General features: G+C 40.0%; 1 protein-coding gene across 8 annotated transcripts in view; it reads right to left on the reverse strand.

The window, feature by feature from the left end:
* LOC106870514 (RNA-binding motif, single-stranded-interacting protein 2) overlaps nt 1-12,692 on the reverse strand; it is a 158,947-nt gene that overhangs the window by 8,682 nt on the left and 137,573 nt on the right. For 7 of the 8 annotated variants that reach the window (XM_052977257.1, XM_014916630.2, XM_052977255.1 and 4 more), the window contains 3 exons: nt 6,302-6,439; nt 1,350-1,569; nt 404-522 (listed from right to left, as the gene is read on the reverse strand). In XM_052977257.1, coding sequence (XP_052833217.1) covers nt 404-522; nt 1,350-1,569; nt 6,302-6,439 — 477 coding nt within the window. The remainder of the gene's footprint in view (nt 1-403; nt 523-1,349; nt 1,570-6,301; nt 6,440-12,692) is intronic. The other variant, XM_052977258.1, reaches the window with a different exon arrangement.

Raw genomic sequence — 12,692 nt, forward strand, 5'->3', positions numbered from 1 at the left:
GGGTAGATGACAGTTATTATGCAGGAATAATACAAATGAAAAATAAGTTGCTTCAGGTTTCAAGTTCAGTGAGCCCTACTAACCACCCCCTCCCCACTGCCACAATTCTGTTGTGGTGGGCAGGTCTTCTCGAGCACAGCAAATGAGCTTTCAAGCATCTACAAGTTGGTGCTCATTTTCTGGTCAATCTGCCATCATTTGGCAAAGGTCTTCATTGGTGACGTTAGAGCAGTGGGGGTGAAATATACTGTCATGATAATGCAATGGGCGAAAAGAAGTTGTTTGTCAGAGATAGAGAAGGGCATATTATTATCTCAGAGAAAGCAGGAATCAGACAGGGCTAGTTATTCATGTGGGAATCCATGTTGGAAAGCAAGAGTTAAAAGAAAGAAGGAATACTCACAGTTACATAGCTATAATTGTTGGCATCAGCCCTTTCTGTCCAGGAACGGTTTTGTTGATATTGAGCTTTTTTTTTACTGCCACCATCAGCAAATTTTACCAAAAGAGGCTCATTGCCACCTGTTAAAGACAAAAACAAAAGGCTTTGAAGGAAAAAAAATACAAATATCAGTCACTTTTCTTCTTCTTCATCATCATCACTGTCACCATCATCAACAACATCACCACCACCATTTAGCATTTGTTTTGAATGCTGGCATGGGATGAACAGATTGATAAGGGCTGACAAGCCAAAGGGCTGTGCCAAACTCCAGTTGTCTGCTTTGGCATGGTTTCTACTGCTGGGTGCCGTTTCTAATGCAAACCACTTGGGTGCTTTTTATGTGGCACCAGCACTAGTGAGGTTCACTCAAATAATTTGCAAGGCAGGACCTTCAGCCGAGTGATGATGGTGTTGTGGAGAGACTAGCATTGTAGAAAGTGGCTTTGTGCCTGGTGATGAAAAGTATAAAGTATGATAGAGGGACAGAAACAGGTGCCATGCTGTAGAGACACATGACTGTCCTAGTTGTAATACAGAAAATAAAATAAAAACAGAAGAGAGGAGGTAAATTATGATTTCATTCAACACATTCCCCTCTCAGATTCACACACTTATTGCAGCAGTCCTTCTGCTTTTCTAAGGCCTGTAAAAGAAGTTGGAAGGTTGGGCCTCCAGCCAGGCCTTTCGCGATGCCTTTAAAGCCAGGAACTTTTCAGCACCCCCTCGTACAAATCTACAGGCGTCAGCCAGCAGCGAAAGTGAAACAAAATGGACGAGTGATTCCTTGGTTTACAATCTCCAGTTCAATTCCTGCTATTGGTAAAAGACAGACGCAACAATACTGCGAGCTGGCATTCCATAGTTAATCATCATCATCATCATCAACAACAAAAGATATGCTTACCTGCCAAAATTTTGGAATTAAAGTTTTGAATAATCTGTTCACATTTTTCTTTGCTCTCCATCCGTGCAAACCCTACCCCTCTACTCTGGCCATCCAATTTCCGTAAAATCCTTGTCGAAATCACAGTTCCATATTCCTTGAACAAATTCTCCAAGTGTTCTTCAGTGAAATATGGCGGAAGATTGGCAATATACAAATTGGTCGGATCTTGTTCTTGTTGCTGCAAAGTAGACAAAAGAGGAGAATGGTGGGGAAAAAGGGAAATGAAACTAGAATTAATTAATAATAATAATAGTAATAATGGTTTCAGATTTTGCTACAAGGGCAGCAACTTTGGGGGAGGGGCTGAGTCGATTACATTGACCCCAGTGCATAACTGGTACTTATTTCATCAACTGTGAAAGGATGAAAGGCAAAGTCAACCTTGGAATAATAATAATAATAATGATTTCTTTTAATATACCAACAAAAACAACAACAATCCCTTCTGCTTTAGGTACAAGGCTTGAAATTTTGGTGGGAAGGTGTAGGTCAATTACATCAACCCCAGTGCGTAACTGGTACTTATTTTATCAACCTCAAAAAAGGTGAAAGGCAAAGTTGACCTTGGCGGGATTTGAACTCAGAACGTAAAGACAAACGAAATATCGCTAAGCATTTCGTCCAGCACGCTAACGACACTGCCAGCTCACTGCCTAATAATAATAATAATAATAATAATAATAATAATAATAATAATAATAATAATAATGATAATAATAATAATGATAATAATAATAATAATAATGATAATAATAATAATAATAATAATAATGATAATAATAATAATAATAATGATAATGATAATAATAATGATAATAATAATAATGATAATAATAATAATAATAATGATAATAATAATAATGATAATAATAATAATAATGATAATAATAATAATAATAATAATGATAATAATAATGATAATAATAATAATAATGATAATAATAATGATAATAATAATAATAATAATGATAATAATAATAATAATGATAATCCTTTCTACTAAAGGCACAAGGCCTGAAATTTTGGGAGAGGAAACTAGATGATTACATCAACCCCAGAGTTTCAGTGGTACTTAATTTATTGACCCTGAAAGGGTGAAAGGTAAAGTCGACCTCAGTGGAATTTGAACCCAGAACGTAAAGACAGACAAAATACTGCTAAGCATTTTGCCCGGCATGCTTACGTTTCTGCCAGCTCGCTGCCTTCATAATAATTAGAATAATGATAACAACAACAATTACAACAATGATAATAATTAATAACAACAACAAAACAACAACAATAAAATTAAACAAAAAATATCTTCATATACAGTCTAATCTCACATCACAGGGTCAGAAGTTCCATCACCAGAAGATCTGGGGCCTCTTCATCACAAATTGGAGAAAAGAGGTAATGTCCAAAGCAATGACAGGCCAAATACCTTGTCCATTTGACCACTTGGTTCAGCAGTGATGTAGAAAGAGAGGCAGATGGACACGGAACATCGATTCACACAGCACAGAGATTCACAGAATGAAACCAATGTTTTAACTCTTGAGTTTTGCAGCCTCAAGTGGATGAGAGAAGATGAAAATCTCACCCTGGATAGGATACCAGTACGTTGCAGTGAAAATTTCCCAGAAGGTCTGATATCTTAGCATAACACTCCATATTAAGTTAAGTTAAAAACCTTGCTCAAACACACGACCAGATACCCACAGGAGCATGTGAACCCACAAGCTGTGAGTTTGTAGCCTGATAAGTTACCCACTCTGCTGCTCCTGACAAGAAACAAAGCAGACAGTAAAAGCATTGTTGAGAGTTCAATCTCAGACTGGGTGTGCTTGAGTGTACTGTACACCTAGTTTCCTTACTAAAACAGTAACATGATACGAAGAGTGTGAGAGAGAGAGAGAGAGAGAGAGAGATGGAAAGACAGGTAGGCGAGAACCAGTCAGGTAAACCATTGTAGGTAAACGAGTATGGAAGAGGAGGGTAAGGAGAGGGAAGAGGAGGGCAAGGAGAAAGGTATATGAAACATGCTGGTGGCACCCTCCACACTAATTATGTCTGCAGCGTTTTATTATATTATGGAAAGCGTAATGCTACTATTGTGCAAGTACTGCACTTTGGTGGTGAATTGTGCAAACTGAGCACTCATTATTTGTTGCTTTTGATGCTCTTTACTGAATCAATTTTACTTGCATGATGTAAGTTGAGCCCAAATCAATAATCTAGAGAGGGATTAATTCCTGTCAAACTGATTGACCCACAACACACTATATTATAAAGACGACATCCTTCCTTCAGTGGTACTTTGGAAATCTCAAAGATGCACTTCACTGCTATATTTTTTGTTATTCCTCTAATTACTATGTTAATCATTATATCATTAACTAAGCGTGTGCAAAAAAAAAAAAAAGAATTAATTTGTCAGAATCATCTAAATTATCCTTTTCCTAACAAATGCAGATATTCTTCAGGAAATATTGCATTGTTCCATCATCCAAATTTAGTAGCTAAGCCAGTCATAGGATTCACGTCATTCCCGTGAAGGGTTCCAAAGCTACAGTGCAGCTGTACAACTTAAAATAAAATCTTATTTTAAAGTAAACCACAAGAAAAGAGGAGAAGTAACACATAATAGAAGCACCCAGCAGTTTTCTAAATCCTATTCCCTGGATGTCAACCTGTTCACAGTCCAGTGCTGTTAATCGTATTATCTAAAAGTCATTACTAGATAAAATTATCCAAACAGCAAATAAATCCTTAGTCAGAAGTGCCGTCATTTTCCTAATTGCTGTCCATCAACATTTTTATCTCCATCCTTTATCATTTTGTGTGGTTACATTGGTGTGAGGAAGACCTGTAAAATCAGACACGGTCTACTTAATCTTCTTTCATGGTTAGCTTCAGGACTTGGATGTCATTCAATCATTGCCTTATCCATTCAATGCATCCCCATGTGTTTCCTGCTGTAGCTTGGGCTGTTGCAGTCTCTCTTTCTCTCTCACACACATCCAATGTTCCAGGTTGCTTTCTTTTATATTTTTCCACATTGACTGTGAAGTCTGAGAGTCATGGTGGCCATATCAACTGCATGGGAATTGATATCAAGAATCAGTAAAGGCGGTGAGCTGGTACCAGTCATTAGCCGGGCAAAATGCTTAGCAGCATTTCATACATCTGCAAGTTCTGGGTTCAAATTCTGCTGAGGTCGACTTTGCCTTCCATCCGTCCAGGGTCAACAGAATGAGTACCAGTTGAGTACTGGGGTCAATGGAAGAGACTTGCTCCACTCCCTTGAAATTGCTGGCCTTGTGCCAAAATTTGAAAATAATATTTAGAGTCAGTAGAGAATAAACAAGTGCTTCCGTGAATCTGAGTCGGTTGGATGGTCACTTTGGACTTAAATGTGATCTCGTATAAGCAAACGGAACCTTTATCCAAAAATCTGAAATGCTGGGACTTCATGGGTTTCTGTAGAACAATCCATTAATTCAGTTACCTGTGTAACACAATAGACATTTCCCTTTGTTTCATGACAAGAAATAATAATGTGTTTAAAAAAAAATCTATGAACAGTGCTATGGAGTTGTGAGTGGTAATTACATTCTAAATGTGTTGTGTATATTTGAATGCTGTGAGAGAACACGTGTGGTTATATCTGGATGTCCTTTCTTGTGCCAAGTTAGTAGAAGTCAGTAGAACAGAGAACAGCCAACCAAGAGGTTAGGGTTTCATATTCTGACAGGCATTCCATAATGTCCCTGTCCAAGGTAACAGATTCAATTCTCAAAAGCTGAGTACGTTCACCTAACTATAAACTGATATTACAGGTGGTATATATATATATATATATATATATATATATATATATATATATATATATATATATATATACATATATGTATGTATGTATGTATGCATGTGTGCGTATCCTTATATGTATATATACACACGCACACATACACACACATGTATATATATATACACACACACACACATACACATACCCATATATATATTTTTAGGTAGTGGAAGCATTGTGGTGTTGCAGAGTGTTTCATTGGCTTGAAGTCATTGGTTCAATTCTTTCTTTCTTCAGCTAGAAAAAGACAAATGCGATGGTCACTCTATTGTTGTTGTTGTTGTTGTTCCCTTATCTCAGGTAGATTAATCCTTTTACTTGCTTAACGAACCTAAAACTAGAAATAACACTGAAGGTAGACTGTGTGATAGAGAGAGGAGTAAGAGGGAGAGACAGAGAGAGGGGGGCGGGGGTAGGATAGCTAATCCAAACAAATGACAATACATAAATGAGATTTAGAGAGAAATTCCTCTAAAATTAAGCAAAGTGATTTCATTAATGCAGGGTAATCGGAGGTGCCAAACTGGTTAACTACACAAGGAATTGGCTCGTGGTCCTCGGAGACTTATTATTGGTTTCTGTATTATACCAGGTGCAGACATAAACAGAGCTGCTTAAATGCACCGGGTTGCAATGAGGCGCAGGGACGAAGCCACCACTGTGCACAGTTCAAGATTAGAACCCTGATGCTCCTCTCAAACCAGATTTTAGTCTCCTCCTGCAGATAATCCAAGTTTAATTACACCTCACCCATGCCGAATTCTGAGCTAAATTCACTCAGCGGCGTCACAGACTTGAAAGTACAAGTTGTGCTGAACGCCTTCTTGTCACCTATGAACATAATTACTGGTATCCAATCACTGCAGATCTCTGCTGACCGATTCACGAGTACAGTCATAGTTGTTGATCAAATTCTTGCCAACCTCTTTCTTAGCAATAACTATAATCTTTCAGCCTCTCTCTTTTACAGCCACTATACATCACCAGGTTTGCTGTTCAAAGGAGCTCTCTGACAGCAGTTCTTCACTCTCGCTTTCTTTCTGCTAGTGTCACTCACCCCTCCAAAAGATGTCATCTTTCGCACGTGGCTGCTCTCAGCGTCCGATCCAAACATAGTGGTCCCTCTTGGCTTCGGCATACCATGATCCCTTGTCGGAAACGGTTCCCGCATCCTCGGTTCCCTCTTTCGTATGACCTGTCAAAATTCAAGTCCCTTATCAACCAACTGAATGAGACCAGTTCTCTGCTCACCACTTCTCTAGGCCTTCCATAAAGACATGGCTTCTTTTCTCAGGACAAAATCCACACAGAAATAGGAACAAGGAGAGGAGAGAAGGGGGAGGAGGGCTAACTTGCAGTGTGTCATCATCATCATCAACTTCAACATCAATTGTTACAATAACATGACTGCAGGTTGGGTTGTTGCTAATAACACAATTTTTTAATACTCTTAAATTTTTTTTGGGGGGGAAATAGATGGAGAGCACTTGGAGATGGATGGCTGCAGACAGAAAATGCCATCAGTGTCAACAGATGGTGGTGGACAAACCAGCTGCATTGGAATAGGCAACCTTTTAAAACACAGAACAGGGTGGGGGGCAGTGGGGGACGGGAATGGGTTACTAGAAAATGACTGACTGGTTTCAGATTCCTGAAAAAAGGGATATATGTAAAGACCAAAGATTATCCCTACTTACTGTAAGACCTTGTAAACATTTGTTAATGGGGAGCGACAAGTTACCTTAGTTTCATTAAACAACACACCTGACACACTCAAGGCACATACCATCAAACAAACAGACTTTCATTAATTACAACATCCTTACTTGTAGACAACACATTAACCTTTAGCATGATGTAGATGCATCATGTCACTGTAAGAGTTTTCTTCCCTCTCAATACAACACAATGTGCCTGCAGGTAGAGGGGAGAAAACTTGTACTGCACCATGATGCACCTAAGCATGCTAAAGGTTAATACTAAAAGTTTCCTACAACTGTCAGGCCTCACCCTACCCAAAACACTATGATGGTCCCGCTCTAGGGACAGAAAATACTTTACTCAGGGTCAATTGCTGACCTTCTACAAAATTTTGCACATATATCTTTTGGCATTTACATACACCATTTCACTAGTTTCAGTCATTGGATTGCAACCATACTGGGACCCTGTCTCAAAGGGCTTCATTGACCAAATTGAACCTGGCACTTACTTTAAAATTTGGTGCTTATTCTATCAGTCATTTCCTTTTTGCTGAACTGCTAAGTTATGGAGATATAAACCAACACTGGTTGTCAAATGGTGAAAGACAAACACAACAGTTGTGCACACACACACACACACCTATCAAATTTACTCAGAAGGTACTGGCCAATCTGGGGCAATAATGGACTGAAACAGTACATAATGTGACATGGTTGCAAAGCACATTGCTTAGCCATACACACAGACACACACACACAAGTCAATCAAATTCCCTCGCAAGTTATTGGTGAGTCTGGGCCTGTAACAAAGTGAAACTCAATCTAAAGTGACATAGTTGCAAAGCAAAACTTCTTGTTCTTATGCACGTACACACCAACAATGTATTCATCTAAAAGAAAGCCATCCAATGGAATGGTATAAAAATAATAAAAGAAGAGAAAAAAAAAAATCAAACATGCTACAACCATCCATCTGCAAACAAAGAGACAGTAGTACATACACACACACACACGACATATTATAACAGAGGCTTCTTTCAGTTTCCATTAACCAAATCAACTCACAAGGCTCCAGTCATCCTGCAGCTATAGAAGACACACTCTCTCTCTCACACACACACAAACTATGTATAAAACACTTAACTGGATTGCTATTGTATTTGTTAGCACATGTCATTTGTGAAGTAGTTTGTGTGTGTGTGTGTGTGTTGCAGTGAACTGCCCCCTCCTCTCCCAACATTCTTTCCAATGTCTGAAGGTCATGTGACCTTAATGACCTTCTGCTGGTTCAGCCACACAATGGCACACATTGTCATTTGTGCTGTGACTTTAGATCTTGTCTCACTAGCTTCTGATTCATTGTGTAGACCAGGAATGAGGAGGAGGAGTCTGTGAGGGGTGGGTGGGGTGAAAAAGGAGAGTTCATTAAAAAAACTTGTCTCTCTATTGTCACAATGGACAAAAAACAAGTTGAGGAGTCCTGACATGCCACACACATCCTGCTATTAATCTGCAGCACCAGCAACCACCAAGGCTGTTTATTGCTGATTGGAGTCAGTCCTTCGTCTGTCTCCAGTAAAAACACAGGTTGAGATGTCACAGATCAACTTGACATGGTCCCAACTTTACTGAAAAGTTCCTGGCTTTATGGGTATTGTGAAAGGCCTACAAGGAAAGGACTTCACCTCCATGGTCACACAAATCGCTAGAAATAGCAGCCAAGTCTCTCTCAAAGCTCTCTCCCTCTCTCTCAGCATGATTACAAAAGAGAAAGAAATGACACATTGGATAATGCAGTTCTAAAAACAATGAAATGAAGTGGAGATGGCCAAAGCTGGAACATCTTTCACTGTATGCCTGTTCAATCTCAAAGATGACCTGGGACATAACAACAACAACAACATGCACCAAAGAAGTCAACTTGTAGAATGTTCTCTTTCTCTAAACCTCATATACATATCTTTTATCTTTTACTCGTTTCAGTCATTAAATTGCAGCCACACTGGGGCATTGCTTTGAAGAAATTTAGAGGGACGAACCGACCCCAGGACTTTTTACCTTTCAAATCATAGTACTTATTTTATTGGTCTCTTTTGCCCAACCACCATGTTATGGAGACATAAACACACCAACAGCAGTTGTCAAGTGGTGGTGGTGGTGGTGAACAAACAGTCACAAACATACACACATTGATATATATATGGCAGGCTTCATTCAGTTTCTATCAACCAAATCCAGTCACAAGGCTTTGGTCAGCCTAAAATAGAAAGCACTTGTCCAAGGTGCCACGCCGTGGAGCTGAACCCGGATCCATGTGGTTGTGAAGCAAGCTTCTTACCACACAGCCACGCCTGCGCTTATATCTATACATAATATGTGCATAGCAAACGAAGGGGTCTAGGAATAGAGCAAGTCTTCTCCAGTCACACACACACACATAGACCCAAAGAAGTCCTCACTCTAAACTTCATTTATATCGAGGAGTCAGCCCGGGCAACACCTTTTCCTAAGACCAACTCCCAATCAGCTGTTGATCATTGCGACAGTTATCTCCCATTCATCAGTTTTCAAACTGCAGAACCGCATCAGTTTCACACAAGTTTACGCCAGCATTCCAGCCAAAGTCCTCAATAAAGTCCCCTTGTAGCCTTTTTCAAACCGCAACAAGCATTTTCAGGGAAGTGGGAAGAGATTAAAACAAAATCTACCGTCTTCTCAAACAAAACAAAAAGAAAGAAAAATAGTTTTATGTTTTCTTTTTGATAATGTGGCAGAGATAAACTAAATCTGAAAAAAAAGCGGGTCGTAGGGGGTAACATGTTAGGGTTGACCTAGGGACTAAGTGCAACAACACTAACGGCAGCTGACGAATGAAAGAGATGCAGAAAATATAACATTAATATGACACCCATCCAGACACGCAAACGTTACTTCACATTGCGCACGCGCGCGCGTACTTACGTATGTATAAACCTCTCTCTCTCTCTCTTTCTCATATATTCTTTCGTTCTTTTGCTTGTTTCAGTCGTTAGTCTGCGGTCATGCTGGAATAACCGCCTTGAAGAATTTTAGTTGAACGAATCGACCCCAGTATTGTCTTTTGCTGAACCGCTAATGTACGGAGACATAAACACACCAACACCGGTTGTCAATCGGTAGCGAAGGATAAACACACACACACACACACTATACGGCGGGCTTCTTTCAGTTTCTGTCTACCAAATCCACCCACAACGCTTTGGTCGGCCCGAGGCTACGTGCCACGCCGGAACCATGTTATTGTGAAGCAAACTTCTTACAGCCACGCCTGCGCTTATATATAATTTTAAACAGAAATGGCTAGTAAAACAGGATAATAGTGGTTATTATTATTAAATGGCGAGCAGACAGAATCGTTACGCAGCGGACAAAAGGTTTAGCTGCATTTTTCCCCAGCTTTATGTTCTGAGTTCAAATGTTTTGAGGTCGACTTTGCTTTTCATCCTCTTGAGGTCGATAGAATAAATACCAGCCGAGTACTAAGGACTGACGCAACCGAATTCTCCCTCCAGTCAAAGTTGCTGGCCTTGTGCCAAAATTTGTAAGCATTATTACTTAGACGTCGAACAAGCAGAATCGTGAGTAGGCCGGACAAAATGCTTAGCGGTATTTCGTCCGTCTTTACATTCTGGGTTCAAATTCCGCCAAAGTCGACTTTTGCCTTTCGTGCTTTCGAGGTCCAGTAATTGACTAATACTCCCTTCCACAGAATTTTAGGCCATATGCCCCCTATAGCAAAAACACACCCACACATTATAGATATATAAATTTGAATGAAGCAATTATTATTAGGCGGAAGGAAGCGAACTGGCAGAACCGAGAATCGTTATCACACCGGACAAAATGCTCATTGGCATTTAGTGCGTCTTTATTATAGTCCGAGTCCAAATTCTGCTGCGGTCGACTTTGCCTTTCATCCTTTCGGGATAGAAAACACAAGTACCAGTCAAGTACAGGGATCGAAGTACCCTCAAAAATGTCCGACCCTGTGCCAAAATGTGAAATCATTTTTATATTATTAGGCGGTGAGCTGGCAGAATTAATTGTTCGTTCATCGGACAGAATTCCACCGAGGTCGATTTTGCCTTTCATCCTATCGGGGTTAGATGAAATAATGTACCAGACGAGTACTGGGATTGATGTAATTGTCTTATCCCTTCCAACTAAAACTGCTCTGGCCTTGTTAACAAAGTAGAAAGAATTTATATCTGAGAAACTAAAACAGGAAGTCGATACATTCGATCACTTCCTATTAAAAAAAAAAAAGTTATCAAAGATAAACGCACAAAGCCATTCTGGTTGTAGGGAAAGGACTGGTCCAAATGGGTCGACTAAGTGTACCGCAGTATATCACTCGTACTTATTAAACCACCGAGTGACCCCGCTATGTTGTTACAATATCTGCTAGAAAGAGCAGCAAACTTCCTCTCAAATCACACACAATACACAGTTTGTGCGTATAATCTTTTATTTGTCTGGGGCACCGCATCGAAGGATTTAATCGTACAAATCAAAACCAGTTTTTATTCTTTTTAGAGGCTGGCACTTATTTTATCGAGCTTTATTGCCGAACAGATAATTTACGGGGGTGTAAACAAACTAATAGCGGTTATCAAACAATAGTGGGGGTTCAAACACAAAGACACACGACGAGCTTCTTTCAGTTTCCGTCAACCAAATCCACTCACAAGGTTTGGTCAATCTGGCGGCTATAGCCGAACATACATGTTCAAAGCGACACGCAGTGAGATTGAACCCAGAACCATATGATTGGAAAGCAAATTTCTTGCCCCACGGCCACATTGTTTCAAAATATACTCATATAAGACAAGATGGTCAAAGCTGGAATTTCTTCAATCTTACGGCTACTCGACCAGAAATAATCCAGGATTAAAGAACACCTATAGGTATTCTATAATTATTAAAACACATCAACACCTGTCTCCGCTAGTCTGGAAGGAGAGGGCATTGACCGACGAGTAGGAATTCACGCTAAGAACTTCAAGAATGTAACTGCCAAGTCAAAGACGGACAAGGTCGTCATGTTTTGATAGTCATGAATTAGAAAACGAAAATTATTTGCAATTTTTCCCCTTCCAGATCTCGGTAAACTTACTAGAAGCATCGCACACGCCACACTAGATCCTAAGGTGACCATAGCCAAAGAATCTGTTCTAGTATCACATCTTGAAAACGGAAAAGTGTGGGCCGCTTTATTTATTTATTTATTTATTAAAAAATTTTTTTTCTTGTTTCAGCCCTTGGACTGCGGCCATGCTGGGGTACAGCCATCGATTCCAGTACTTAATCCATAGGTTTCTTTTGTCGAACTGCTATGTTACAGGATGTAAATAAACTAACAATGGTTGTCAGGTGGAGGTGGGATGGAGACACTAGGACATACCCACACACACACACGACGGGCTTCCTCTGAGTTTCCACCTACCAAGTCCACTCACAAGGTTCTGGTCGGCCCGAGGATGCAGTGGGACTGAACCGGAAACCAAGTAGTTGCAAAAGTGAGCTTCTCAACCAGATGACCACGCCTGCGGGTCCACCGAATCCGAGACGGTCTTCTAAAGAGTACAGGGATGGTCGGAAGGTCTTTGATCACAGTTCTGGACAAACGGGGTCAGCCTGAGGCTACACAACAACATCAACGGACTCGCAACTGTCCAGACAGAGACGGAGAGGTCAAAGAGGAGG

Source organism: Octopus bimaculoides, chromosome 27 (genome assembly GCF_001194135.2).
Source record: "Octopus bimaculoides isolate UCB-OBI-ISO-001 chromosome 27, ASM119413v2, whole genome shotgun sequence".
In the NCBI taxonomy this organism is placed as follows: domain Eukaryota; kingdom Metazoa; phylum Mollusca; class Cephalopoda; order Octopoda; family Octopodidae; genus Octopus; species Octopus bimaculoides.